The sequence below is a fragment of the Lagenorhynchus albirostris genome, chromosome 2 (assembly GCF_949774975.1).
Source record: "Lagenorhynchus albirostris chromosome 2, mLagAlb1.1, whole genome shotgun sequence".
NCBI classification, from domain to species: Eukaryota; Metazoa; Chordata; class Mammalia; order Artiodactyla; family Delphinidae; genus Lagenorhynchus; species Lagenorhynchus albirostris.
Window position 1 is genome coordinate 32,747,812 of NC_083096.1, and position 27,886 is coordinate 32,775,697.

Sequence of the window (27,886 nt, forward strand, 5' to 3'; positions counted from 1 at the left end):
AGAAAGAGAAATACTTTATTTGTGTTTTAAATAAAGCTGGTGTAGGAAAGTCTTGATGTTATGAGTTAAGTAGTCGTACATCACTTCAGCCTGGGATCTGCCTCAATAGAGGCCCAGTTTCACAGATACTATTGGTCTTTAGAAACCTTTTACAAAGACATACTGCCAGACTTCTCCACAAGTATGCTCAGTTTTAGTTGCATTTGCTTTAGGTAAGAATAAATACTATTATATGTGAGGATTTTTTCTGACACTGATACTTAGCCATTAGCATTGTAACTCGAGTAATGTCATTAATTTTTTTAAAGGAGAGAGGGTTTAGAAGTGATCTTAGATGGTTCCAACAATTTAGAATTTTCAAGCATGAAGGCATATAAAATTTTTACTTCAGGAAAGTCCAGTTTTTTGTTATGGGAATACATATAAATTTTATAATTTACCAGAGAGTATAGATTTTCCCAAATAGTCTAAAAGTAGTCCCCAAAAAGTTGAGTCAGCTTTTCACAGAAAGCAGAACCGATTGTGTGTTCAGTTTTGAGTGATGATGGTTTTCAGTTTTAACAGGAAAAGGGCCCAAATGTTGTAGAACTTGGTCATAGCATAGCCAGAACTTTCAAGATAATTTGCAGCTCATGTATTTGTCTCAATAAATGATCCTTAAAGTTCTGGCCTTAACCTCAAGTTCCAGTGGATCCTCTCACATACGACCAGAACATAGTTTGTTTTCATCTCAACCAATCTTTGGTCGATGTTTAATTACAGTTTCAGAAATAAAGCTTGTTCTCTATATTGATCAAAGTTCTATGATCCTTTTCTAAAATTGTGGCTTCATTTTGCAGAATATTTCTGCAGTTCTTTAAAATATTTGCTTTGAATTTGTCAGGAACCAACAGGAACTATGTAGTCTCCAGTTGCTATGTAACACCACTCTAAAGTAGCTAACATATATTGAGTACTTAATTATGTGCCTCTTAATTCACATATCCATTTTGACACTAAATCCTACACTGCCTTGGAAGATTACTGCTTTTTATCTCCACTGGAGTGTCAGAATCAGTGTGTTCAGATATAACAGTAAGAAAGTATATTTTTATGTGCAGTTGGGTTTGATTCGTTGAACCTTTCAAGAACTCTTCTTTTCTTAAATCTGGTCTTTGAAAGCTGCTCAGTAAGTCTGTGGAAGTTTCCACAACCTACACATCTAACTGCATTAATAATTTATTCTCCAAACTATATGAATTGCAAAATGTTAGAGGCATCAACACAAAATACTTGGCCATTTTCTTTTTTTTTTTTAAGCATTGACTAATTTAATCCTCACATCCACGGTGGCATTGGTACTTTTGTTTTTAATTATTTTTGCTGTGTTGGGTCTTCGTTTCTGTGCGAGGGCTTTCTCTAGTTGTGGCAAGCGGGGGCCACTCTTCATCGCGGTGCGCGGGCCTCTCACTATCACGGCCTCTCTTATTGCGGAGCACAGGCTCCAGACGCGCAGGCTCAGCAATTGTGGCTCACGGGCCTAGTTGCACCGCGGCATATGGGATCCTCCCAGACCAGGGCTCGAACCCGCGTGCCCTGCATTAGCAGGCAGACTCCCAACCACCGCGCCACCAGGAAAGCCCCAACCATTTTCTTAACATTGTACAATAAAATTGACAGTATAAACAATGGCCATAAATAAGAACAGCAATTAAAATTTTATATTTTAAAAAATAGGAGTCATAAAATTTACTGAGTGGGCCTATTAGTAAAGTTTGGTTGGATTTAATTGGGAAAGTGTTGCAGTCTGAGTCAATCGTGATGAGCAACAGTGGATTAAAACTTGGTAATGCCTGTTCCTGGGCTTTTTGGTCTTTAGATTCTGTGACTGATTTGTGTTCAGATAGGAGTAAAGCAATAGCCTACTGAGTTAAGGGTGTTAACACCCGATATTCAGACTGAAGAATGCAGAGGAGGAAAAATGATTAAGTAAAAGACTACTGTGGGACTTCCCAGGCGATTCAGTGGTTAAGATTCCGCGCTTCCACTGTATGGGGCGTGGGTTCAATCCCTGGCTGGGGAACTAAGATCCTGCATGGCACGGCCAAAAAAAAAAAAAAAAAAAAGACTGCTGTTTGTTGAATAGACAAATGACTGAAATAGGACATTGGATGGATCAAGAACACTCAAAGGAGGAAGAGAAATTTCAAGGGGATGGAGAAGCTAAATAAGAAGGAACCCTTCCCTGGTAGGTGTATTTGATTAGTGAGGTCACTTATTTAGGTTGAGAGGTCAAGGAAGGTAGTCAAGTTTAGAAAAGCTGTAAGGAAATGTGAAATACGTTACTGCCGCAAAGTGTTTTGGACTGCCTTCCCTTGAAGAGGCTCAAATTAGAACATTATGAATTCTAACCATCATTAAACACTGCTGGCCACTAGGGATAGATTAAGGTAAACTCCTGCCTTTGAAATACTTTTAAGGATAAAGTAACAAGAGTGAAATGGGTACAAGTAATAAATGGATGATGCTGTCTATAAAGGGGATGAGTGAGAAATCAATGAGTTCAAGACTGATCAGGGAAGTTTTCCTTGAGGTGTTAGATCTGGAGTTTTGTGTAGCTTAGCAAAGGAGATGATTTGAGCTGCAAACAAAGCCAAATTGAGCAGGTAAGGTTTGTTTCTAGTGACCTCTGACAATCCCGTTGGTATTCTCAGAGTCTGTCTTGTCTCGTTCTTGCTCAGTTTGCTGTCAGCTGTTCTTGGCTAAGGAATAAACTGGTCTTTTACAAAGAAAGAAGGATCTATTTTAAATGTGAATCTGAGTCACTGTGTTTCATGAAATCCTCCTGTGCCTTCCCCTTCCCTCCAAAATTAAAGTCCCTTAGAATAGCATGTTGTACCAGCCTCTTCCATCACTCACCCTTCATGCTCTACACTAGCAAAATTACTGACAGTCGACTTCGCTTATACACCAATCTGTCTCTAGCTGTTTGCCTTTGTTAATGCTGTCCTCCATTTAAAGGTCTCTTTTCTCCTTTTCATTGGCTGATTCCTACACACTCCATGACTTCCAGGTTACCTCTCCCAATACCCTGTTCTCCCTCTCCCCAAACTGGGCTCTGGTGCCTGTCTACTAGACATATACTCTTTGTTTACCCTCATTGTTTTGAAATTGTTTACCTCTCCATCAGCAGAGTATAAACTCCTTGAGATAGAGATTCTTACTAACCTATATATTCTCAGCACCTAGTACAAGTCTGGCACATAGAAGGTATATTAGTTTGTTAGGGCCGAAACAACATACCACAGCCTGGGTGGCTTAAACAACATAAATGTATTTTCTCACAGTTGTGGGTGCTAGAATTCCAAGATCATGGTGTTGGCTAGTTTGGGTTCTTCTGAGTCCTTTCTCTTTGGTTTGCAGATGTTCCCCTTCTCACTGTGTCCTCACATGAGGCATGGCCTTCCCTCTGCATATACATGTCTGTATTTTAATCTCTCGGTAGAAGGACACTAGTCACCTTGGATTAGGGCCCACCCATATGACCTCATTTAACCTTAATTTCCTCTTTAAGGGCCTATTTCCAAATAGTCACATTCTAGAGGTACTGGGGGTTTAGAGCTTCAACACATGAATTTTGGGGGGCACACTTCGGAAAATAACAGAAAGCATTCAATAAATACTTGCTGCCCATTTCAAGGGCTGTTGATCTTTGTTAGGCTGCCCCTGTCTCTTCCCAACCCCATTCTTTGTCATGCTTCATTCAGCAAGTTTTGAGGCTCCTGGTTGATATGCAAGAAACTTTAAGCTGAGAGGAAGGATGTTCTTCAATATTCAGAAGGCCTGGAGGTGACTCTTCTCAGGATATGTCCCTTTGGACCAGTGATTCTCAGGGTATGTCTCTGTACCAGCCATTTGCAGATACCTTGGGAATGTCATGAAAATCTCAAATTTTACAAGAACATTATGATTAGTTGGAACAAAAAAAGGGAAACATGTCATAGTACTTTCCACTATCTAATAAATTCATTGAATTGGTGATATTCATTCACAAGTTTCAAACTTCAAAATGTGTATAAGGGTATACAGTAAAAATCCTCCCTCCTACTCCTGCCCCAGCTACCCACTTCTCCAAAACCAATGTTCTCAGTTTCTCAGGTATTCTACAGATATTTTAGGCACATATAAACAAATATACTTCTATATAATATTATATATAAAACGTGATATCCTGCACCTTGCTTTTATTATATTTATTATGAACAGTTTTAAATTATGAATTACAAATTCATGACAAATCCTGTTTCACCTATACCCATACCAGCTATCCATCCCCTATTCTGGCCCCCAGGACTGGGGCTAGGGTGAGGCAAGCAAGGTACCTGGGCATAATTGAAGGAAGTGCTCACTCTCAGGGTTGTACTTGTACATGCAAGTGTGACTCATAAAATTTTATTCCTTAGGCTTGCCCCATCTGAGATCCAGCTCTGCTGGCTCCACTAAATTATTCTGAAGTTAATCTGAAATGTATCATAGCTTACTTTTTCTCTTACTGTATATTGGATATCTTTTCATAACAGGACACAAAGAACTGCAATTTTTATTATAGTTGCGTAGTGTTACACTATATGAACATGCAATAATTGAGCTAGTTCCTATTGACAGACATTTAGGTTGTTTCCCATCTTGGTATTTTAAACAATGCTGCAATGACTATATTATTTCACACATGTAAGTTTGTATGATTAAGTGTCTAGAATTGGAGCTTAATAAGGTATATTACCACCAGTTTTTGATCTTTGCCAACCTAGTGAGAGAAAATGATTTCTCAGTATAGTTTAGTTTGCATTTCTTTTATAATGAGTGAAGTTTGACCTCTTTTCATACCTTTGAAGACCATTTGTATTTCCTTTGCTATAAAACTGATTGTTCATATCCATTGCCAATTTTTATTTTGGGTCTTTGTGTCAGATTAGAAATGGCTGCAAATTCTTTAATACACCTCCAATAAAGAGTTGGGCTCTATTTTTCCAGCCCTTGAACCTGGCCTGGGGTGTGAATATTATACTAGTTCCAGGCCTGGTCTTAAAGGGTACTGTTAGCTTCAGCTTTGGCTTCTTAGAGCCTTGGGCCCCCGTATAATAAAGTATATTCCTCTGCCAGAGAGACCATGAGGTGAGGCCCTGAGGCTATATAGACATGGAGACTGACTCAGGTGGGGCTAGCCTTCTAAATACACATGCCAAGGCCTTAGACCATCTGAAGCAGAAAAATCACCCAGCTGATCCCTGCCCTAACTCTTGACCCACAAAGGTCACAAATTAAAAAAAAAAAAAAAGTATGCTGTTTTAAGCCATTAAGTTTTGGAATATTTCTTGCACAGCATTTTTTTTTTTCGAGTTCTTTATATATTAGTAAAATCACCCACTTTTCTGATGTGGTACAAACATACTTTTCCCAGATCTTCTCATTTTGCTTATTATGGTGGCTTTTTAGTGATGCAAAACTTTATAATTTTTATATAATTGAATGTATTACTTTTCTTTAAAAACCAGTTAGAGCATACAATTGAATAAAAGACAATTTTTCAGTCCAAGAGAGATGAAATATCTATGATTAAACTGGATGAACTAGAAAGAAGAAACTAAAAACTACAGAAAATTAAAAACTTCTCAAAGACTCAAAGGAAAATTTGAACAAATAGAAAGCCATCATGTACTTAGATTTTTAAAAATTAATTCTATGGGGCTTCCCTGGTGGCGCAGTGGTTGAGAGTCCGCCTGCCAATGCAGGGGACTCAGGTTCGTGCCCCGGTCCGGGAAGATCCCACGTGCCGCTGAGCGGCTGGGCCCATGAGCCATGGCCTCTGAGCCTGCGCGTCCAGAGCCTGTGCTCTGCAACGGGAGAGGCCACAACAGTGAGAGGCCCGCGTACTGCAAGAAAAAAAAAGAAAAAGAATTCTAAGTTGTTCTAGATTTAATGTAATCACAGTAAAAATGCCAAGAGGATTTTTTAAAATTAGATAAGCTTATTCTAAAGTTTTAAAGAAAAACCAGAATAACTAGGAAAATTCTAGTTGAGAGGTTGAGACGTCAAGGAAGGTAGTCAAGTTTAGAAAAGCTGTAAGGAAATGTGAAATACGTTACTGCCGCAAAGTGTTTTGGACTGCCTTCCCTTGAAGGCAGTAAATTCTAGTAATTCTAGTCCTATCAAATAAGAAAACATTATAAAGCTACAAAACTTATAACAGTGATACTAGTCTATAAATAGACACTAAGATCAACTGAATAAAATATAAATGCTATACATAAAAACACATACCTACACACACACATACACTTGGTATATCATAAAAGTGGAATTTAAAATTGAATGAGGAACAAAGGATTATTTTTTTGTAATAGTGATGGACAACTGGGTAGCCACCTAGAAAATTTTAAAATTGTATCAGTTCTAGGATATACTGGGATAAATTCTAGATGGATCAAAGATTTGAGTTGTATAATCAGTCAAATGATTGGTTATAGAGATCAATCCTTAAAAGTTTAGAAATCATGACTTCAGAAACAGGAAAATGCAAAAACAAGTAGCTAAGTATCTCTACATATGAGATGGGCTAGGTATACTGGTGTGTTCTAGTCACACTGTCTTCAAATTCAGCAAATCTCAACTTTACTCCACGCACATCATGACCCTCTATTTGGTTTTGGGGGGGGCTGATTAAAAAGAAATAATTATTCCGTGTGTTTTCTAGCTCTCTTTTTTTATTTTTATTTATTTGGTTGTACTGGGTCTTAGTTGTGGCAGGCAGACTCCTGAGTTGTGGCTCTCCAGTTCCTTATTTGCAGTATGTGACCTCTTAGTTGCAGCATGCATGTGGGATCTAGTTCCCTGACCAGGGTTTGAACCCGGGCCCCCAGCATTGGGAGCATGGAGTCTTATCCACTGTGCCACAAGGGAAGTCCCATCTAGCCCTTTTTAAAAAATCACTTTCATATCCTTTGATCTCACATTTTTATGAGGTTGCCATTAATATTATCCTCATTAAACAGAAGGCCTTGAAACTGAGCAGGACCCTGCAAGGCCTTCCAGGGGACAGACCCCCTTGTATCTCCTGCCTCTTGTTTATAGAAAAGCTTTAACCTCCTAGGACTTCCCTGAGTTTCTAAGAGTAAATTTAATCAGAGAAGTGAGAAAATGCAGAAACAAAGGAAAACAGTCAAACAAGACAAAATCATGATAGTTTAGCCATAAAACAAAGTCAAGGGCTAGAGATAATATCCTGAGCCATATCCTTGAGTTGTTTTTCAGATACCAAAACAACTAAGAAGCTAACTGCATCTTGACCATAAACACCTAGCCTCCAGACCACCTGGAGCCTGAGGATTGATAATGCTGACCCCTGTGACCTCACGTGGTTACCTCAACACCCAGAGAATTGTGCATGAGCTGATCATGTACCTGCAAGCCTCTCCCTTACTTTGTCTTTAAAAATCCTTTCCTAAAAGCCACTGGGGAGTTCGGGTCTTTTGAACGTGAGCTGCCTGTTCCCCTCGCTTGGCCTCACAATAAACACTGTACTTTCCTTCATCACAAACCGGCGTCAACCGCTTGGCTTTACTGCTCCTCCGCTGAGTGGACCTAAGTTTGGTTTGGTAACAACCTCAGTTAAACAAGTTAGGATTTTGCTACTTGCCCTACGTGGTGTCCCCTTTGACGAGCCCCTTCAACTCTGAGCTTCAGTTTCCTTGTCTATAAAATGGGTATTCCAATTAAATGAAATTTCTGCCAGCCCACAACATACCCTAACAAATTCCAACTCCTCCCCTTCCAGCTGTGTTACCCAGGAAAAGAAAAGGTCAAACATTGAGACCTTAATGTGTACACATGTATACTACTACTTCATTGAATCTTTAACTCCATGAGGAAAGAACTTTCTTTTTTGGTTGTGCCAGGTCTTAGCTGTGGCCAGCGGGCTCCTTAGTTGTGGCATGCGAACTCTTAGTTGCGGCATGCATGTGGGATCTAGTTCCCTGACCAGGGATCAAAGCCGCGCCCCCTGCATTGGGAGCCCGGAGTCTTAAACCCCTGCGCCACCAGGGAAGCCCCCGAAGGAACATTGTTATCTCCACTTTGGTAACAACTAAGCCAAGACATGGCAAGGCTGAATAACTTTTTTTAAAATAAATTTATGCATTTATTTTATTTTTGGCTGCGTTGGGTCTTCATTGCCGTACGTGGGCTTTCTCTGGTTGTGGCGAGCAGGGGCTGCTCTCCATTGCGGTGCGCGGGCTTCTCACTGCGGTGGCTTCTCCTGTTGCAGAGCCGGGGCTCTAGGCTCGCGGGCTTCAGTAGTTGCAGCACGCAGACTCAGTAGTTGTGGCTTGCAGGCTCTAGAGCGCAGGCTCAGTAGTTGTGGCACACGGGCTTAGTTGTTCCGCAGGATGTGGGATCTTCCCGGGCCAGGGCTCGAACCCGTGTCCTCTGCATTGGCAGGCGGATTCTCAACCACTGCGCCACCAGTGAAGTCCAAGGCTGAATAACTTATTCTTGGTCACAAACTATAACAGTGCCAGATTTGAAGCCAGAAATCAGACTTCAGGGTTTTCATGCTACATAGATCTTCTGTTGCCACCTTACAATTAACTCCTCACAAAGTTGATGAGAGTTGAATCGGTTACTGGAGCAAACCAGAGCATCTGGCTATTGAATTCGGATTGTCTGTGGCCGAAAGTGTCAGCTGTGGGAGCCCTGAGTTTGGGCTTCTTGCGGCCCTACCCTGTCCACCACAACGCTGCTATCAAGCCTAAATTCCAGGGAAACAGGCCTTAGAAAAAGCACTAAACCAACCTATTTCACAGACAGAGGTACGCAAGGGGACGATCTGGCTCTTAAAGCCGACTCAGAAAACGAAGTCGCGATGGCCAAGCGCTGTGCACCGCCTCCCGGCAGCCGAGGCACAACCGAAGCCGCTAGGCTCCACCTCCAGCCTCCCTTCAGGTGGCGCTGTAGGACTAACCCACGTTCCAAAATGCAGTCGCCCCAGTTGCTACAAAGCACCGAGATAAGCGGAGCCCGTGGCTAGAGAGGTATTTCCCAGGAGCCTCCCAGGTCGCCCCGCGAGCACCATGCACTTCCGCTTCCGGCTCTTTATTCCGGAAGTTGCTTTTTGAGGTAGTGTGCGGGATAGTGTGGTCTTTGTGAGCTTCCACCATGGCGTACCGAGGCCAGGGCCAGAAGGTGCAGAAGGTGATGGTGCAGCCAATCGTATCCTACTCGGGATGTGAGAAGGAGGAGGTTCGGGTCAGGAAATGGGGGGCGAAGGAGCAGACGGAGCAGGCCAGAGGGAGCGGAGTCCGGCCCCTCATCCCATGAGCCCCTGGGGCGGCCGAGACTGGGAGAAAGCGCGGGTAGTTGAAGAAGCAATTACAGGTGGGAGGTGGGCTTGGCCGACCCCTGCGGTGGGAAATGCAAGAATGGCGGGGGTGAGCTGTTGGAAGACAACCTTAGTTAAGTACTCAGTGAAAGCGGGAGTTACCGGTCTCATGCCTGAGGAAGATGTCGGCGCCGAAGAAACTCCAGGAGAATGAGAGTGGGAGGGGATTCGTTTACAGTGTTTAGGGAGCCCCAAATGGGTGCCTAGTTGGGCACTTTGCATAGGCACAGACGTCGCGTTCAGAAAAGTGAGATGGGGGTAGGGTTGACCAGTTCCAGGAAGTAGAGTCTATGCTATGCGTGTATTTTTTCCTTAACTACTGCTGCAGAATCTCATCTTCAGATACTTGCAAAATGTAAGTTGTTTGTTGTTAACTGTTTCATAATTACTTTTTAAGTTAAAGGTGAATTTATTTGTTTGTTTCATCCTGTCTGATCATTGTTCTAGAGTTAAATGTAGATGAAACTGGAGATTGTGAGGATATTTGAGGGGAAGGAGTGCTGGGAAAGCTCTAATGTGTTAAAATGGTGTGTAACCATGCCAACTCCAAGCATGCAAAGAATTGTGTCGTAATTACTCTACAAGACCAAAATTACTAATTTCAAAAAGTAATTATTGGTTGACATGACAGTGGTAATTGGGTACTTTTGTTGCAGTGGGTATGGCCAGAACATTGGAACCTTTCCCCCTTCCCTTTAGGATGAGACACTGGAAGAAAAATTCAGTCGGCTTTAAACTAGGTCATAAAGTGGTGTGTTTAGCACTTTGCGGGGTGGGGGACACATATTTACAGAAAAGACCCAAAAGAAGGAAGACAGGAAGGATAGGTTTAGAGGATTTAGTGGCAGCCTTCTTTCCTTTGAGGGGAGATTTAGCAATTCAAAATTTGACTTGACAAGGCGGAGTATTTAAGTTATCTCTGAAAGAAAATGTGGCTGCTGTTGTTCTGACAAACTTTAGTGTGTGACAACACAATTGAAAAACAGATTAATTTCAAGCTCTTGTAATTGTTAATCACAGGAATTGAGAGTCCCCCTCCTGGTTATTAGGTGTGAGACATGGAGAACTGAGTACCTAGAGAAAACTGTCTTGGAGCTGGATTTTGCTATAGGAGATAAGAAAGAAGCCCTTTTAAATGCTATCCTGTCACAAATTTTCACTTTAAATGTATAGAGACTAGAAGCAGTGGAAATATGATTGAGTTCTAAGTTCACAGGAAAATTATTAACTTAGTTCCAATATATTTATTAAGTGAGAATGTTTCTTGATAAGTAACTAGTCTTGGCTTTTATTTGTTAAGGTTTTTTTAGGAGCCATGGTTGTCTGTTGTTTGACCAAAGTGGTTGGATTTTATTTACTTATTTCTTAACATTTCTATTTTTGTTGATTATTTCAGAGATCTCGGATTCAGGTGTGGCTTTATGAGCAAGTGAATATGCGGATAGAGGGCTGTATCATTGTGAGTACCCGAGATATTTTATCTCAGAGCAGTTTGTTTATAGAAAAAGACTTACCAAAAGATAGCAGAGCAATATACAAAAAGTCAAAGACCCAACCCACGGAAAGTTCTTCAGGACCCACTGTCCTTGTCTCATTGTTCTGCTTGATAGGGATTATGTAATTCATAAAAGAGAGGGAAAATTATTTAAACAACAGTATTAGTCCTTAAAGGAGGGGTCAAAAGAAATAAAATGGGGCCGGGGAGATGGGATTAATGGAGTATTAGTTCTGGGTTAGGTGATACCTGAATAGAACTGGGTGGGGTTAGTTAAATAAGATGTCCACGATGGCAGAATAGCCTAAATAATGTTTTTAAAAAGGAAGATATGGATGGAAGTGTTATGCTACGACTCTGGTATTTCTTTTAGACAGTGTAGATTCCATCAATAATCTCCCCTTCCCTGTTTACTAGTTAGAAAACAAGCACGGTGGTTGGTGGTGGTAGTGTCTTGTGGGGAACATGGGAAGAGTTAATTCATATATGTACACACACTATATTGAGCACGTTATAAAAGATAAGGGAAATGGCTCTTTGGCATAGTTAATGAAATCTTAAGTCCCAAAGGTTCCAGAAGTAATGTGAAGTACATTCCATCTTCCTTTATTTAAAAAGAGGCTTAGGGAGTTTCCTGGTGGCCTAATGGTTAGGGTTCTGAGCTTTCACTGCCATGGCCCGGGTTCAGTCCCTGGTCGGGGAATTGAGATCCTGCAAGCCGTGCAGCATGGCCAAAAAAAAAAAAAAAAAAAACAAGGCTTAGGACGGGGAGGTGGTGTTTCAGCTAAAAGATCAATGGAGAGGTGAGTTTCTGAAGTTAGCATCTCTATATATAGCCATTTTCATTTAGAATGGTTTGGATATGATCTTATGTGAAGATGACAGTCAATTGGCTTATTTTTCTAGGGTTTTGATGAGTATATGAACCTCGTATTAGATGATGCAGAAGAAATTCATTCTAAAACAAAGTCAAGAAAACAACTGGGTAAGACTATAGATGGCCTTAAAGAATTGTAGAAATTTTTATTCACTTACAGAATTGAATTGCAACTCATTTCACGTTTAAATTTAGTTTGCATTTGAGAAATTATTTGGGAGAGAAATATACTCCTGAAATCATCCTTTGCCACTTATTCTTTACCCCACTCCATTTTTGCTTTTGTCTCTTCACTCAGAGAGCTCTCACAAAGGTTACCAAAGACTAATGGTGTTAAATCGAATGGTCCTCATTTTGTTGCGCTCTAAGCAGCATTTGGCTCTGTGGTACTATAGTCAGGTTTTTGCTTTTCATTACTAGTTGTTCCTTTTTCAGACTTTTATATATTCATTCTTTAGGACCCAGCCATTAACTGTTTGAGTTGCTCAAGTCTTGGTTCTACGTCCTTCTGTCACTCAGTATTATTTTCCTAGGCACTCAAGACTGCACCTTAAATTACATTTATATGTTGACTTCCAAATTTACGTTTGTAGCTCTAGACCTCTCTGAGCCTATTCAACATTTCTACTTGGATGTCTCAAAGGCTCCTCAAAGTTAGCATATCAGAAATCAAACTCAGTTCCAACTCCTCACACACTGTTTAGAGCAGTTTTAGTGTTCCCTGCCATGCTGAATGGCACCAGTTCTATTCAGTTTGCTAATAAATTTCTCTGCAACTACCTCAGCTCCCTCCAGTTTGCTCTGCAGGCTCCTGTCATCTTTTATTTAAAACACCAATCTGAACTTGTTATCTCTTTGCTAGAAAGCCTTCAATGGCTTCTTATTGCTCATAGGATAAGGAAATCTTTAATGTATCCTTCAGGGTCCTTCATGATCTGGCCTTACCTCCCTCTGCTCATTTTGTATCACTTTGCACTTCATATTCTGAGCTTTACCCACACTTCTTTCAATTCTTGGAATCTGTACATTTGTCCCATCATAAATCTTTGTATATGCTGTTACCTGTTTCTTGGGACTCAGACCAAATGTCACTTCCTGCCAGGGTTTGGTTTGGTTTTGCTTGGGGTGGGGATTGATGGAGGGTGTGCTATGCTGAGTTTGTAGTAAAATATTCATTACTGGGATTATTAATGTCTCTGCCACTGGACCACATGCTCCATTAGTGCATGAGTCCTGTCTTTTTTGCTCCCTAATATGCTCAGTGCCTAACTCAGTGCATGCCACGTAGTAGAAATTTTAAAATATTTGAACAGTGAAGGCAGTTTATTAACCCACGTTCTTTAGGATTCATGGCTTCATCAAGACCTACTGAATCATTTCTGTTAAAACTCCATTAACTTGAGGTTTATTTAGACATTTTGTCTTTAATTGTTTAATGCCCCACTTCAGAGCTCACTAGTATTTTTATCAGTGGTGGGTTTCAGGTGCCTCTTTCTTCCAGTCCTTGAGGATTCTCTTGAGCCTATACTAGCTCTGTGGAAAGTAGATTCTAAGGAGTGGTATAATGTTTTGCTTTGCTTTTTCCTGCTTAGGCTATTTTTGTGAAAGCCTGGATTTTTCGAATTTAAACATGTCTTGCCAGGAAGGCCAAGCTAACCTTATTGATGTTATTTATAAATTATTTGCAAAATGTTGATTTCCCATGGTAATATCCACCCTGTAGAACAGATTAATATTACCTGTTGTAGAAGCCTGGGAAAGTGAAACAATTTAATTGCTATTGGTGTTGATTAGCATTTCTCAAACTGTTTTACTGAACACCAGTGTTCCTGAAGATATTTATAGATATTTCTCAGGAAAAAAGTATTCTCTGCTCAAATAAGTTTAGAAAATGTTAGGTAAAACTTAAACAAATTTGTGTACCACAGGATGAAATCTATTATATTAAGAATTGTAGAAGAGATATGGGAACATATGTATATGTATAACTGATTCACTTTGTTATAAAGCAGAAACTAACACACCATTGTAAAGCAATTATACTCCAATAAAGATGTTAAAAAAAAAACTGTAAGAAAGGGATTATAGTTAATATGCTGCATTTCCTAAAAAAAACCAATTTCTCAACTTCTACAAACTCGGAGCATTAGGAAATGTTGGGGTAGTTGACTTAGTCTACAGAAACTACTTTTTGTAAAATAACATTTCTCTACCTTCATTATGTTATTGTTGGAAAAGTGCACATGGTCTGATATGCACAACCTTTCAATATATGAATATTGGAAAATGTCACATACCTTCTCAAGAGAGAAAGCATTTTCAAAATCACTCAAGAATGATATGAAATTCTGAGGCTAAAAGGTGGTTACAAAGTAGTCTGAGTGGCTATTAATAGCTTTTTTTTTTTTTAAATTTTGTGTTGCAGGTCGGATCATGCTAAAAGGAGATAACATTACTCTGCTCCAAAGTGTCTCCAACTAGAAATGATCAATGAAGTGAGAAATTGTTGAGAAGGCAATACAGTTTTTTTAGGTGTGCTTTGTTAGAAGTGTAGTTCTAAAGCATTTATTCATATTGTTTTGCTCACCTTTATGTTATTACCAGATGACAATAAATGCTGTGGGATTGTTTTTATTAAAATATTTACATTGTTTTCTTTTATCCAGTTGTAGAGAGTTTTTACACAACGGCACCATTAGCTGTTAGTATTTATTTTAAGGTTTTCTGAAGATGGCACTTGTCCTGGGCATTTGCTTTTCACAGAACTGGGATCTGTAGATTCTTAAGGCAAAGAGTAGGAATTCTGCCTGACATGTAATCTTCTGATACTGGGTGGTGGAGAAGGGGAGTGTTCACAAAAGTAAAGATTATGGTCCCAATATCATCAGTTCTAATTCTGAATGCTGGGACACAAGGGTTTCTAACCACAATAGGTTGGGGACATTATAGTAGCTCAGTTTTTGCTTAGCACTCTCTTAGAGTTATTGTGTAAGGCCTTTGTGAATTCTGATTAAGATCAGAATGTGAGAAGTATTTGGATATAGGCAAAGAATGAAAGTTTGTTAAAAAGGAGCTCTGTTAAGAGTTAACTGGAGGGAGACTGTGAGATTGGTAACCTGAAAAAGACCCACAGGCAACACTGGTAAGTTGTTGTTAGGCAGAACAATAGTATGTTAGTTGGGGAAACACCTCTCCTATTCTTATCTCCAAGAATTTTGTTTCCTCCTCCAGTAATTGCTTATTTCCTAATTAAATTATGTGGTCAGTTCTCTCTTGCCCCAATATCTCAAGGTTGTTCTAGTTAGAATTCTGTTAAATGGTTATAGAGCATCTGCTATTAGTTGAATATATACAGTGAAACAGGCTGATAAACATAGCTTTAATACCACATGCTAAGTGTTATTTAAGTTGAATCTTGAAAGATGAATAAGGCCTACCTTAAATTCTGGTAATGGGCAGTATTATTAAGGGTAGGTAAGGAAGAATCAAAAAGTCCAGTTCCTGCTTTTCCAAGTGCCTATGAGGGAGATACAGAACTTTCCTTTTTTTTTTTTTTTTTTTTTTTTTTGCTGTACGCGGGCCTCTCACTGTTGTGGCCTCTCCTGTTGCGGAGCACAGGCTCCAGATGCGCAGGCTCAGCGGCCATGGCTCATGGGCACAGCTGCTCCGCGGCATGTGGGATCTTCCCGGACTGGGGCACGAACCCGTGTCCCCTGCATCGGCAGGCGGACTCAACCACTGCACCACCAGGGAAGCCCAGAACTTTTCTTTAAACTGAGTAAAAGAATCACTTCATGAGACAGAGGAGATTTGTCGGTAAGTGTAGAAATCAGTCTAGCTTAGAACTTGGCATTCTAGCTGTTCCACTCCATTTGAACTTGTGCCTTTTTGGTCATATTTTGAAATAAAGGGCTGCTTTAGCTCTTTTAACATATTTGAGTTTGAAATTCAATTGAACCTGCTACAGCATGCAAAGAAAACATTGGGCAGCAGAGGGAGTTGCAGTCCTGAGACTGCTTCAGCCTTTCTGGTGAAAAGCTTTTTGAGAGCAGAGCAAAGACCTCCCTGCAGCTTTCTTGGCACCAAAATAGCTGGGAAGCAGGATAAAAACTGGAGCAGTATAATCCCTAAGAAAACCTGCTGGCTGCTTTTTCCAGTTCCCTGTATGGCCTTTCTGACCTGGCTGCCCTATGTAAGCAAAGCTGTGCCTGCTGTGGCTTATCCTGAATGGATCAAGACATGGAAAGGTCTATTTTTGACAGAGCAAGTGGTGATAGTGAGAAATAAGGTACAGTGAACTCTTAAAATTGAGCTCTGTATTTAGAAATCTCTGCTTGCTTTCCTGCTGTACTGGAGCCTGTGGTGTTTACTTTTTAAGTTGTACTTTTCCACAATCTGGAGATCTTTTCTTCCAACCAGAATTTGTATTACAGAGGGAGTTGCTGTCTGCTTCATTAAGGTTATTAAAACATGCTGCTGGGAAGCTGCTCTTGTTGGCAGCCCTTGGTATGTGAGCGGTTATTTTTCTGGAATGGCTGTTGGTTTCCGAAGGGGGTCTTGCTAACCACCCACGAACTCTCTTGTAATATTATTGAAGTGAGGGGTGGGAGGAGAATCAGCCTCTGAAAAAGTAAGTGCTGATTTGGGCCTGGTGTTCTGTAAGTAGTAAGTAGGGAGAAAGAAGGATAAGAATAGTTTGAAAATGCTAGAATTTTATATATGCAGGCACCAAATATTATTGTATCACATTTGTCAATTTCAAGACTAGAGAGTAGATCTCTGTCTAATTTGGATTAAGGCATTATTAGCCAGGAAGTGTCACGGGCATTTTCTGGGGAAAACCTAATAGCACCATCTCATGTTAACTGGATGACACAGGATCTTTTCCCTAATTAATTATTTGTATTAGAACTGATCATAACCACATACTCGTGGCATGCTTTTTTGAGGGGATGCTTGGTAAAACTTAGGTGACATGAGAACTTAAGTCTGTTACTACTTAGAATTTAATTTTAATTTAAAAGTTATATCCAGTGGAATTTTTAAATATTAAAAGCATTAACTTAATACATGTTCATGATCAAATGTAAACTATACAGAAATATACAGAGCAGAAAACAGAAGTCCCTTCTTTTCCCATCAGTGTTCTCCATAAATAACCACTGTTAACAGTTAGGTGCTTTCTGAACTCTTTACAGATATGTATAGCTTGGTTTGATTCTCATTTTGGTATTACTTTAAAATTTCTTTTAGGTAAAATTTTGGTAAAATACACATAATATTTACTATCTTAACCATCTTGTTTATTTATTTTATTTTTTTTGGCTCTGCTTCATGTCTTGCGGGAGCTCAGTTCCCCAACCAGGGAACCTCTGCCCCCTGAAATGGAAGCGTGGAGTCCTTAACACTGGACCGCCAGGGAAGTCCCTATCTTCACCATTTTAAAGTGTACAGCTCAGTAGTGTTAAGTATATTCACATTGTTATGCAACCAATATTTAGAACTTTTTTATCTTGCAAAAAACAAACTGTACCTATTAAACAGCAACTTAACCATCCCTCCCTTCAGCCCTTGGATTTGATTTTTTGTTTCTGAGTTTGATTAGGCACCTCATATAAGTGGAATCATACAATATTTGTCTTTTTGTGACTGACTTACTTCACTTAGCATAATGTCCTCAAATTTCATCCATGTTGTAGAATGTGTCAGGATTTCCTTCCTTTCTAAGGCTGAATAACATTGCATGTATATATACCACATTTTGTTTATACATTTAACTGTCGATAGACATTTGGGTTGCTTCCTCTTTTTGACTTTTGTAAATAATGCTGCTGTGAATCTTCGAGACCCTGCTTTCAGTTCTTTTGAGTATGTTCTCTGAAGATTTTTGAGTAACCATCATACTGTTTTCCACAGCGGCTTCACCATTTTACTTTCTCATCAACAGTGCATAAAGGTTGCAGTTTCTTCACATCCTTGGCAAAACAACTTCTTTTTTTTTTTTTAAGAGAAGTCTGTGACTTTATTGGCTGAGCAGGCTACTTGAAGGGGGTGAAGCCAGAGGAGTGGCCCTGATGCCAACCTGGCTGTGTAGGTGATTGAGAACTCAGGCTTGATTCCACCTGGTTGAAGGCCTTGACCTTGTAGACGCCCACCATGCTGCCCATCATCTCAGGCAGGATGATGATGTCCTCCAGGTGCGTCTTTGCCACCTCAGGTGGCTCCTTGGGCAGTGCCTCCTTCTTGGCCTTGCACTGGCGCTTTAGCAGGGTGTGCTTCCTTGGCAGTCCTGGTTCAGCAGTAGCTGGGTGCTATACAGCTGTACCAGCTGCTTGTAGGACACGTCCTACAAGGCCTACGCTGCTGTAGGTGAAATTGCCGAAGGTCTGCTGCTTCTGCTCCATTTCTGCTGTCTTGTCGATTCTTCGGAGAGGTAAAACTTCTGTTTTTGATAGCAGTCATCCTGATGGTTGTGAGGTTGTGGTTTTGATTTGTATTTCCATAATGATTAGTGATGTTGAGCATCTTTTCATATGTTATTGGTCATTAGCTTGTCTTCTTTGGAGAAATGTCTATTCAAGTCCTCTGCCTATTTTTAAACAGTTTTTTTGGTTGTTGTTAATTTGAGGGAATTCTTTACATATTCTGGCTTAAATAAATGATTTGCAAATATTTTCTCCCATTCTGTGGTTGCCTTTTCATTCTGTTCATTGTCTTTTGATACACGGAATTTTTTAATTATGATGTAATCCAGTTTATCTGTTTTTGCTTTTGTTGCCTTTTTTTTTTTGGCCTTGCTGCAACTTGTGGGATCTTAGTTCCCCAACCAGGGATGGAACCCAGGCCCTTGGCAGAGAAAGTGCAGAGTCCTAACCACTGGACCGCCAGGAATCCCCTGCTGCCTTTTTAGTGTCATAGGTATTTTTATTTATTTCTACACACATACTCTTTGCAGTTCTGCTGTTATAACAAAACTTGCACATAGTTCCATGTTAAACAGCTATGATGTATTCCATTATATATGAGTCTCTCAATTTAAGTAATCATACCCTATTGATGGGTATTTTAGGCTGTTTCTCATTTTTTACCATTAAAAAAAATTTTGTAATGAACGTCTTCATGCCTGTCTTTGTCCACTTAACATTTTCTGAGATGAATTCTTAGAAGTGGAATTGCTAGATCAAAGGATATACACATTAAAAAAAAATTATATAGGTACTTCTAAATTGCCTTCCAAAGTACATGTGAGAAAATTGTTTTCTTCATACTAGGCAACGGTTAGGCAGCAGCTTTAATGAAACTCACAGGCTTATTGTGAGGATACTATGAAATAATAATTGCCAACATCCTAAGGATGCCAGAATAGAAAAATGGAAAAAATTTGGCCTTTGATGACTTTGGAACCACTGAATTAACTCTGGAACTTCCCTACCACCTAACTTGTTATGTGATAGCAGAAAATTCCTGGTTGGATTACAATTAAAGCATTATAACTGAGAACAGTGTCAGAATGGGGCCACTTGTCTTCAGTACCTCTTAAACTTGGGATGGGATTAGTTGTTTAATGAAGATTCGTTAAATGCCATAGTTAAGAAAGTTGGCAATTGAAGTGATAATCTTGGACTGTAGGAGGGAATACAAATGAAGTGATGTGACTGATTTTATTCAATAAAACAGTAAACTTCCTTAGTTAGGAAAATAATTCCTGAGAAAGATGATCTTGGATCATCATTCTATGTCCATAGAAATTGCTGTCTCTGGAGTATTAACAGATTAGCCTCATCCCCAGAGCCACCTGAGTTTGTGATGTTTTGCAGGGCTGGGAAATTGCAGAGAGGAACTAGGGAGAATAAACAAATGAGTGCCTCCTTTTGATGGGCTGATACTAAACCAGAGATGGTAGGAGTAGAGTGGGAAAGGGAGGATTTTCCCCAGAAAAGCATCTTTCTTTAGATCCTACACTTGATAAGGTACTCTGTTTGGGAAGTTGTTTTTCACCAGTGCCAGTTTTTATTTGCATGTTATATGTTAGACATAGTGAAGAATATAAAATTTAGTCCCTGGGCTTCCCTGGTGGCACAGTGGTTAAGAATCCGCCTACCAATGCAGGGGACATGAGTTCCAGCCCTGGTCCAGGAAGATCCCACATGCCACAGAGCAACTAAGCCCGTGCGCCCCAACTACTGAGCCTGTGCTCTAGAGCCCGTGCTCCGTAACGAGAGAAGCCACCACAGTGAGAAGCCTGCTCGCAGCAACGTAGACCCAACTCAGCCATAAATAAATAAATAAACTTACTAAAAAAAAAAAAAGTTTAGTCCTTGTCTTTGGGGAATTGGGAAGGCAGCGAGGTACAGAGGGAAAAATGACCTTGGTAGTCCGCATACTCGGGTTTAAACGGCAACTTTAGAATTATCCAAACCTCTTAACCTCAGTTTCATAGGGCTGGTGGAATAATTTCATGAGATAATACATGTAAAGTACCTATCAGGCCTCGGGAATGCTCAAGAAGTATTATTTGTCTCGTTACAAATGAGGATAGATCTGTCGTTTAAAAGATTTATTTAGGAATGTGTGGGGAAAAGGTAAACTTGTTCCACATAGAACAAGACAGATCACAACTTCGGGAATCTGTTTTGTTTTTCATGGTTCAGTTTACTGAGGCATAATTTACAGATACTGAAAGTCACACTTCACACGTGTGCACTTTGATGACATTTGACAAATGTATAGTCATGTAACCTCTGCCACAGTCAAAACATAACATTGATATTTCCATGATCCAAAATGGTTTCCTCAGGCTCTTCACAGCCAATCCACTTCATTCACCCTAGCTCCTTGGCAACTACTGATCTGATTTCTGACTTTACAGTTTTGCCTTTTCCAGAATGTCATATAAGTGGAATCATACAATGTATGGCCTTTTGTGTCTGGCTTCCTTCATATAATGCTTTTGAGATTCATACATGTTTCTTGTATCAGTGGTTTTTTCCCTTTTTATTGCTAAGTATTCCATTGTATGGATATACTACAATTTGTTCATCCATTACCTAGTTAATGGACATTTGGGTTTCCAGTTTTTGGCAAGGGAGTGGTGTGACAGTCAAATGATAAGTGTATGTTTAACAAGAGACTGTGAGACTTTTGAAAGTGGCTATACCATTTTGCATTCCCATTAGCAATGTATGTGAGTTCCAGTTGCTCTGCATCCTCACCAGCAATTGGTATTGTCAGATTTTATTTTCTCCATTCTAACAGGTATATAATGGTATCTCGTTTTAATTTGCATTTTCCTAATATTGAATAATTGTGAGTACTACAGTCATTCTTTGGTATCCTTGAGGGATTGGTTTCTGGGTGGCTGCCCCCCACCTCCTCCCACAGGATACCAAAATCTGCAGATGCTTAAGTCCCTCATATTAAGTGGCGTAGTATTTGCATATAACCTATGCACATCCTCCCCATATACTTTGTCATCTCTAGATTACTTATAATACCTAATACAATGTAAATAGTTGTAAATACAATGTAAATGCTATGCAAATAGTTTCTGGTGTGGGGGCAAATTCAAGTTTTGCACTTTGGAACTTATGTAATTTTATTTTTCTGAAAATTTTTGTTCTGCAGATGTGGAACCCTCAGATGCAGAGGAGGGCCGACTGTCTTTTCATGTGCTTATTTGCCTTCTGTATCTATGATGAAGTGTCTCTTCAAACCTTTTGCTGTTTTAAAACTTGGGCTGTTTTCCTCTTTTAGTGTTGGAGAGTTCTTTATATATTCTGCACAAAAAATTCCTTATCAGAGAGGGGTTTTACAAATATTTCTTCCCAGTCTGTGGCTATCTTTTCATTTCTCTGCAATGTCTTAACACAAATTTTTCATTTTTTCAATTTTCAAGGTTTTCCTTTATCAAAAAAATTTTTTTTATGGTTTATGCTTTTTGTGTCATAAGGATTCTCTGCCAAACCAACGGTGACAAAGATTTTTCTGGTGCTTTTTTCTAGAGATCTTAGGTGCACCTTTAGATCTATGATGCATTTTGTGTTAATTTTATAATACAGTGTGAGGTATAGATTGAGTTCATTTTTTTGGCAGATGGATGACCAATATTCCAGGACCATTTGTTCAAAAGACTGTCATTTTCCATTGATTTACTTTAGCACCTTTGTTGAAAATCAGTTGACCGTATGTGTGGGTCACTTTTTCGGGGCTCTTTTGTTCCATTGCTCTGTAGGTCTGTATTTTAACCAATACCACATTGACTTCACTATTACAGCTTTATAATAAGCTTTGAAATCAGGTGGTGGGAATCAGCCAGCTTTGTTCTTTTAAAGTAGTTTGTTCCAGGGCCTTAGCTTTTCCATATAGATTTCAGAATCAGCGTGTCGATTTCTACAAAAAAATCTGCTGGGATTTTGGTTGAGATTACTTGATGATGTAAATAGTTTTGGGGAGAATTGACATCTTACTATCATCTTCCATTGATGAACGTGATATCTCTCCACTTATTTAGGTTTTCTTTTATTTCTCTCATCAGTGTTCTGCAGTTTTCAGCATAAAATTCTTGCACACATTTTGTTAGATTTATCCTTTCCTAAATATTTCATGTTTTTTGATGCTATTATAAAGTACAGCTGAGTTTTATAAGTTGACCTTGTATCCTGTGACCCTTCTAAACTCAGTTATTAATACTAGTCTCTTTTTTGTGGATTGCTTGGGATTTTCTACATACATGATCATTTTGCCTGCAAATAAAAATGCAAGAAATAAAAATTCAAAGAAAAAGTTTTATTCCTTCCTTTCCAGACTAAGCCTTTTATTTCTTTTTCTTGCCTTTTTTCAATGGCTAGGGCCATTCTAGTATGAGTGGTAGGAGTAGACATCTTTGTCTTGTTCCTGATCTTAGCAAGAAAGTATACCATTAATGAAAAAACATACTATCAAGTACGATACAGTTGTAGGTTTTTGGTACATGTCCCTTTAGTTGGTTAAGTTCCCTCCAAATCTAATTTGCTTAGCGTTTTTTATCATGAATATGTGTTGAATTTTGTCACCACTTTTTTCTGCACCTATTGGGATGATCACATGGTTTTTCTGTTATTATCTGATAAGGCAAATTGCATTAACTGGTTTTCTCTTTTTTAAAAAATACTTATTTATTTATTTTCGGCTGTGTCAGGTCTTATTTGTGGCACGCGGGATCTTTCGTTGAAGTGCTCAGGCTCTTTGTTGCGGTGCACAGGCTTCTCTCTAGTTGTGATGCGCAGGCTCAGTAGTTGCAGCGTGTGGGCTTAGTTGCCCCGCTGCATGTGGGATCTTAGTTCCCCGACCAAGGATTGAACCTGAGTCCCCTGCACTGGAAGGCAGATTTTTAACCGCTGGACCACCAGGGAAGTTCCTGCATTAACTGGTTTTCAATGTTGAACTAACCTTGCATTTCCGAGATAAACACCACTTAGTCATGGTGTATTATCTATTTTATATATTGTTAAATTCAGTTTGCTTATTTGTTTAAGGTTTTTTGTGTCTGTGCTTATGAGGGATGTTGATCTGTAGTTTTTTGTGGTGTTTTTATCTGGTTTTAGTATCAGGGTAATAGTTTCAAAAAGTTGGGAAGTGTTTCCTCATCTTTTATTTTCTGGAAGAGTTGTATGGGATTCATATCATTACGTCCTTAAATGTTTGGTATATTTTTGCCTATGAAGCCACCTGAGTTGGAAGTTTTCTGTAACTTTGCCCCCTTGGAAATCTTTATCATGTGACCTATCCTAAGGAATTTACAGACTTGCTTAGGGCACTCTTACACATATAATCAACAGAGAAAATAGTACAAGGCACTATATAAATACTAAAGATTAACTGGCATAATAAAAAAGAACAAAATAATGCCATTTGCAGTGACATGGATGGACCTAGAGATTGTCATATTGAGTGAAGTAAGTCAGACAAAGACAATATGACAATGACAATATGACAGTGATATCCTATAACATATGATACTGCTTATATGTGGCATCTAAAAAAATTCTACAAATGAACCTATTTACAAAACAAACTGAGTCACAGATGTAGAAAACAAACTTACGGTTTCCAAGGGGGAAAGGGGAGGGAGGGATAAATTCGGAGATTGGGATTGACATATACACACTACTATGTATAAAATAGATAACTAATAAGAACCTACTGTATAGCGTAGGGAACTCTATTCAATGCTCTGTAATGACCTATATGGGAATAGAATCTAAAAAAGAGTGGATATATGTACTGATATATGTATAACTGACATACTTTGCTGTACAGCAGAAACTAACAGCATTGTAAATCAACTATACTCCAATAAAAAAAAAAAGAAAAAAAGATTCACTGGCATAAATGCGGAGGGTGGTCTGGGGCACACCATGAAAAAGAAAGACATCATCTGTGTAATGGAAGTTGAAGTCCTTAGCCTGACTTTCAATGCTTTCTACAGTCTATCTATCTCTCAGGACTTCGCCTTATCCCCCAGGACTCCTAGGACGCCTCTGTATTCAAAACCAATAACTCATTGTCCCCTAAGTTCACCTATCTCTACAGCTTGTTTTTGTGATAGAAGGTTTTTTACTACTAATTCAATTACTTTAATAGATCTAGGACTATTCAGGTTATCTACATTTATTGAGTGAGTTTTGAGAGGAAACTTTATAAAGGAATTTGTCCATTTTATGTAAACTATCAAACTGGCATAAAGTTGTTCCTAATGTTTCTTATTTTATTTTAATGCCTGTATGATCAGTAGAGATACCTTTTCTTTAATTCCTAATATTGGTATGATCAATAGAGATACCTTTTCTTTAATTCCTAATATTGGTAATTTGTGTCAAAGTTTTTTCCTTGGTCAGAAATTTATCATTTTTATTGAACTTCTTAAAGAAACAGGTTTTCATTTCATTAATCTGTAATGTTTTACTATTTTCGATTTCATCAATTTCTGCTTTTTATTTTCTTTTGTCTGCTTGCTTTTGGGTTTAATTTGATATTTTCTAGTTTTTTAAGGTGGAAGTTTAGATTATTGATATAAAAATATTGGTTACTTTTTTTTTTTTTTTTTTTGCGGTACGCGGGCCTCTCACTGTTGTGGCCTCTCCCGTTGCGGAGCACAGGCTCCAGACACGCGGGCTCAGTGGCCATGGCTTACGGGCCCAGCTGCTCTGCAGCATGTGGGATCTTCCCAGACTCGGGCATGTCCCCTGCATCGGCAGGCGGACTCTCAACCACTGAGCCACCAGGGAAGCCCGGTTACATTTTTAATATAAGCATTTCATCATGTCTCAGAAATTTTGATATATTGCATTTTTATTAAGCTCAAAATCTTTTCAGTTTCCTTTTTAAATTCCTCTTTGATACATGAGTTACTTAGAAGTGTGTTGTTCAATTTCCAAATATTTGGGGATTTTCCAGTTATTTTTCTGTTATTGATTTCTAGTGTATTTCTGTGTGTACAGATAATACACTTTATATGATTTTAGTTATTTTAAGTTTGTTAAGTTTGTTTGATAGCCCACATGATCTGTCTTGGTGACTATTCCACATGCACTTATAAAGTATGTGTGTTCTAGGGACTTCACTGGCGGTCCAGTGGTTAAGACTCCACACTCCCAATGCAGGGGACATGGAATCAGTCCCTGGTCGGGGAACTAAGATCCTGCATGCCTCATGGCACGGCCAAAAAAATAAAATAAAAAATTTAAAAATCAAAAAAGAACAAAAAACTTAAAAATAAATCTGCCATCTAGTGGGAGACAGAGCTTCATAAGTCTTTTGCATTTCTGTGTGTCTTGCAAGCAAGGTACTGACTGCCCTTTGTTTCTGACTGTCTTTTTTCAAGGATGTTTATTTAGCAAACAGCCTTGGAAGATAGTATCTTTCTAGAGCAAGGAGCAGGCATGCTTACTGCCCACATAAAAAATTTAGTTCTCCAAGTTCACGGTTTTTCTGAACCTGACAAAGCACTATATGTCAGTGTCATGTGGCCCTAGTTGCATTGCTCTGTGCTAATTGAGATTTGGGGAACCAGTAGAAAAAACAAAAACTGATACTCTGGGTATTTCCATTGATAGGAATAATAAGCTGCCCTTCTGTAACTCAAATGCCTCATGTCTTCTGCCAGCATCCTGTGACAGACCAACCTGTTAGCTTGCAAGTAGGGTAAAATTTCAGATACTTCACAGTTCTTGAATCCATCTTTCTTGTTTTTTATTAGTCCCATTTCTTCTTTTTTTTTTTTTTTTTGCGGTACGCGGGCCTCTCACTGTTGTGGCCTCTCCCGTTGCGGAGCACAGGCTCCGGATGCGCAGGCTTAGCGGCCATGGCTCATGGGCCCAGCCGCTCTGCGGCATGTGGGATCTTCCCGGACTGGGGCACGAACCCATGTCCCCTGCATCGGCAGGTGGACACTCAACCGCTGCGCCACCAGGAAGCCCTTTATCTATTTTTCTGTCTTTTGGATTGTTTTTATTATGATTCCATTTTATTTGTCTATTGGCTTGTTAGCTATACCTCATTTAAAAAGTTTTTTACATGATTCCCCTAGGGATTACAATATACATATTTGACTTATTATAGTTTACCTTCAATAGTATTTTACTGCTTCATGTATGGCGTTAGAACCTTATTCCTCACATTGTTCATACTCTTTTGTCATACTTTTAGATGTGTTATAAATTCCTCAATACATTGTTGCTATCTTTGCTTTAGATAGTCAGTAACAAGATTCACATATACCTACCTGAATATCTGGTTGGGAAGTACCATCTTTTCTGTCTTATCAGTTTTTAACTTTTGGATTGGGAATAATTTTTCAGGTCATTTTTTTTTTTAAGAGACGTGAGGGTTTGTTTTTTTTTTTACCGGGTGGGTCTTTTCTTGGCTTCAGCTTGAGATCTTTTCATACGTAACCTTCCCACCTCCTCTTAGAGGAAACCTGAGTGCTAAATCCACTTCTGTATAGGCTCCCTTTTAAAGTGTTGGCTAGTGTTGAGTGTCAAGGAATTAGCAGCAGGAAAGGCTGGAGGGAAGGTCAATAAGGGCATTTCCTTTTCTCCTCTTCATAATTTCCTTCAGACAGCTAAAGAAATGAAAAGGTACTTTCTGCTGCAGTCTTTTTACCTTGTTTCAACTCTAGAGGGTTCCTTTTTCTAGATTCCATTGTTAAAAACAGTTTGTTATGGCATTCAAGGATTTTTAAATTATCACCCATAATGATGGTTCCTTGTAATAGCTGTTTCCTGCTGTCCTTCAGGCTTTGTGCATAACATTCCACTGAGTTGACAAATCATAATTTATGAAATATTTCTTTATGTAGCTTTTTCATTACTATAAATTATGCCACAGTGAACATCCTTTTGCATCTCTTTTGCACTTCATGAGGTATATTTCCATGAGTGGGTTTGTGTATTTAAAAACTACCAGCATTTATATAGGTAAATATATATACTTACCTATATAAATATATTTTTATATATTTATTATATATTACAAAAGTAGGTTAGAAAGAGGAAGAAACCTGGAAAATACATACCCTGGGGTTTGGGGATCTTATAACTTTGCCTAGAGAAAAGAAGGTGAAGAAATTGTATAGACTTGTTGAAGACAGGCTATTGCAAGGAAATTTTCAAAAATTTGGTTATGGATCTCTACTGTTCTTTTTCCAGAGGTTAGTATTTGAGGTTTCAATACCTCTTGATGGGTTTAAAAAAAAATTTTTATTGTGTGAAATACATATAAATTTTCTATATTAACCATTTTTAAGTGTACAGGTCAATATTTAATGTCACCATCCATCTTCATAACTCTTCATCTTGTTAAACTAAAACCCTATGCTCATAACTCCCAATCCTCTCATCTCCCCCACCCTGCCACCAACCCCTGGCAATCACAATTCTACTTTTTTTTTTTTTTTTTTTTTTGCGGTACGCAGCCCTCTCACTGTTGTGGCCTCTCCCACTGCGGAGCAGAGGCTCCGGACGTGCAGGCTCAGTGGCCATGGCTCACGGGCCCAGCCACTCCGCGGCACATGGGATCTTCCCGGACCGGGGCATGAACCCATCAGCAGGCGGACTCTCAA

General features: G+C 39.2%; 1 protein-coding gene and 1 pseudogene across 2 annotated transcripts; one reads left to right on the forward strand and one right to left on the reverse strand.

Annotated features, from left to right (window-relative positions):
- Positions 1 to 9,116: 9,116 nt before the first annotated feature.
- On the forward strand, positions 9,117 to 17,344 carry SNRPE (small nuclear ribonucleoprotein polypeptide E). Of its 2 annotated transcripts, XR_009536765.1 has the most exons (6): positions 9,117 to 9,246; positions 9,744 to 9,770; positions 10,812 to 10,874; positions 11,817 to 11,895; positions 14,213 to 14,319; positions 17,141 to 17,344. XR_009536765.1 is itself a non-coding variant. In XM_060129135.1 (5 exons), the coding sequence occupies exons 1-5, from the start codon at positions 9,193 to 9,195 to the stop codon at positions 14,266 to 14,268; spliced, it is 279 nt and encodes a 92-aa protein (XP_059985118.1). In that variant the 5' UTR covers positions 9,117 to 9,192; the 3' UTR covers positions 14,269 to 14,427. The 2 variants fall into 2 exon arrangements, 1 of the variants encoding a protein (XP_059985118.1); XM_060129135.1 differs by lacking the exon at positions 17,141 to 17,344 and having other exon boundaries at positions 14,213 to 14,427.
- A 481-nt stretch (positions 17,345 to 17,825) lies between these two features.
- Positions 17,826 to 26,574, reverse strand: LOC132515385 (small ribosomal subunit protein uS19-like; annotated as a pseudogene).
- Positions 26,575 to 27,886: the final 1,312 nt, after the last annotated feature.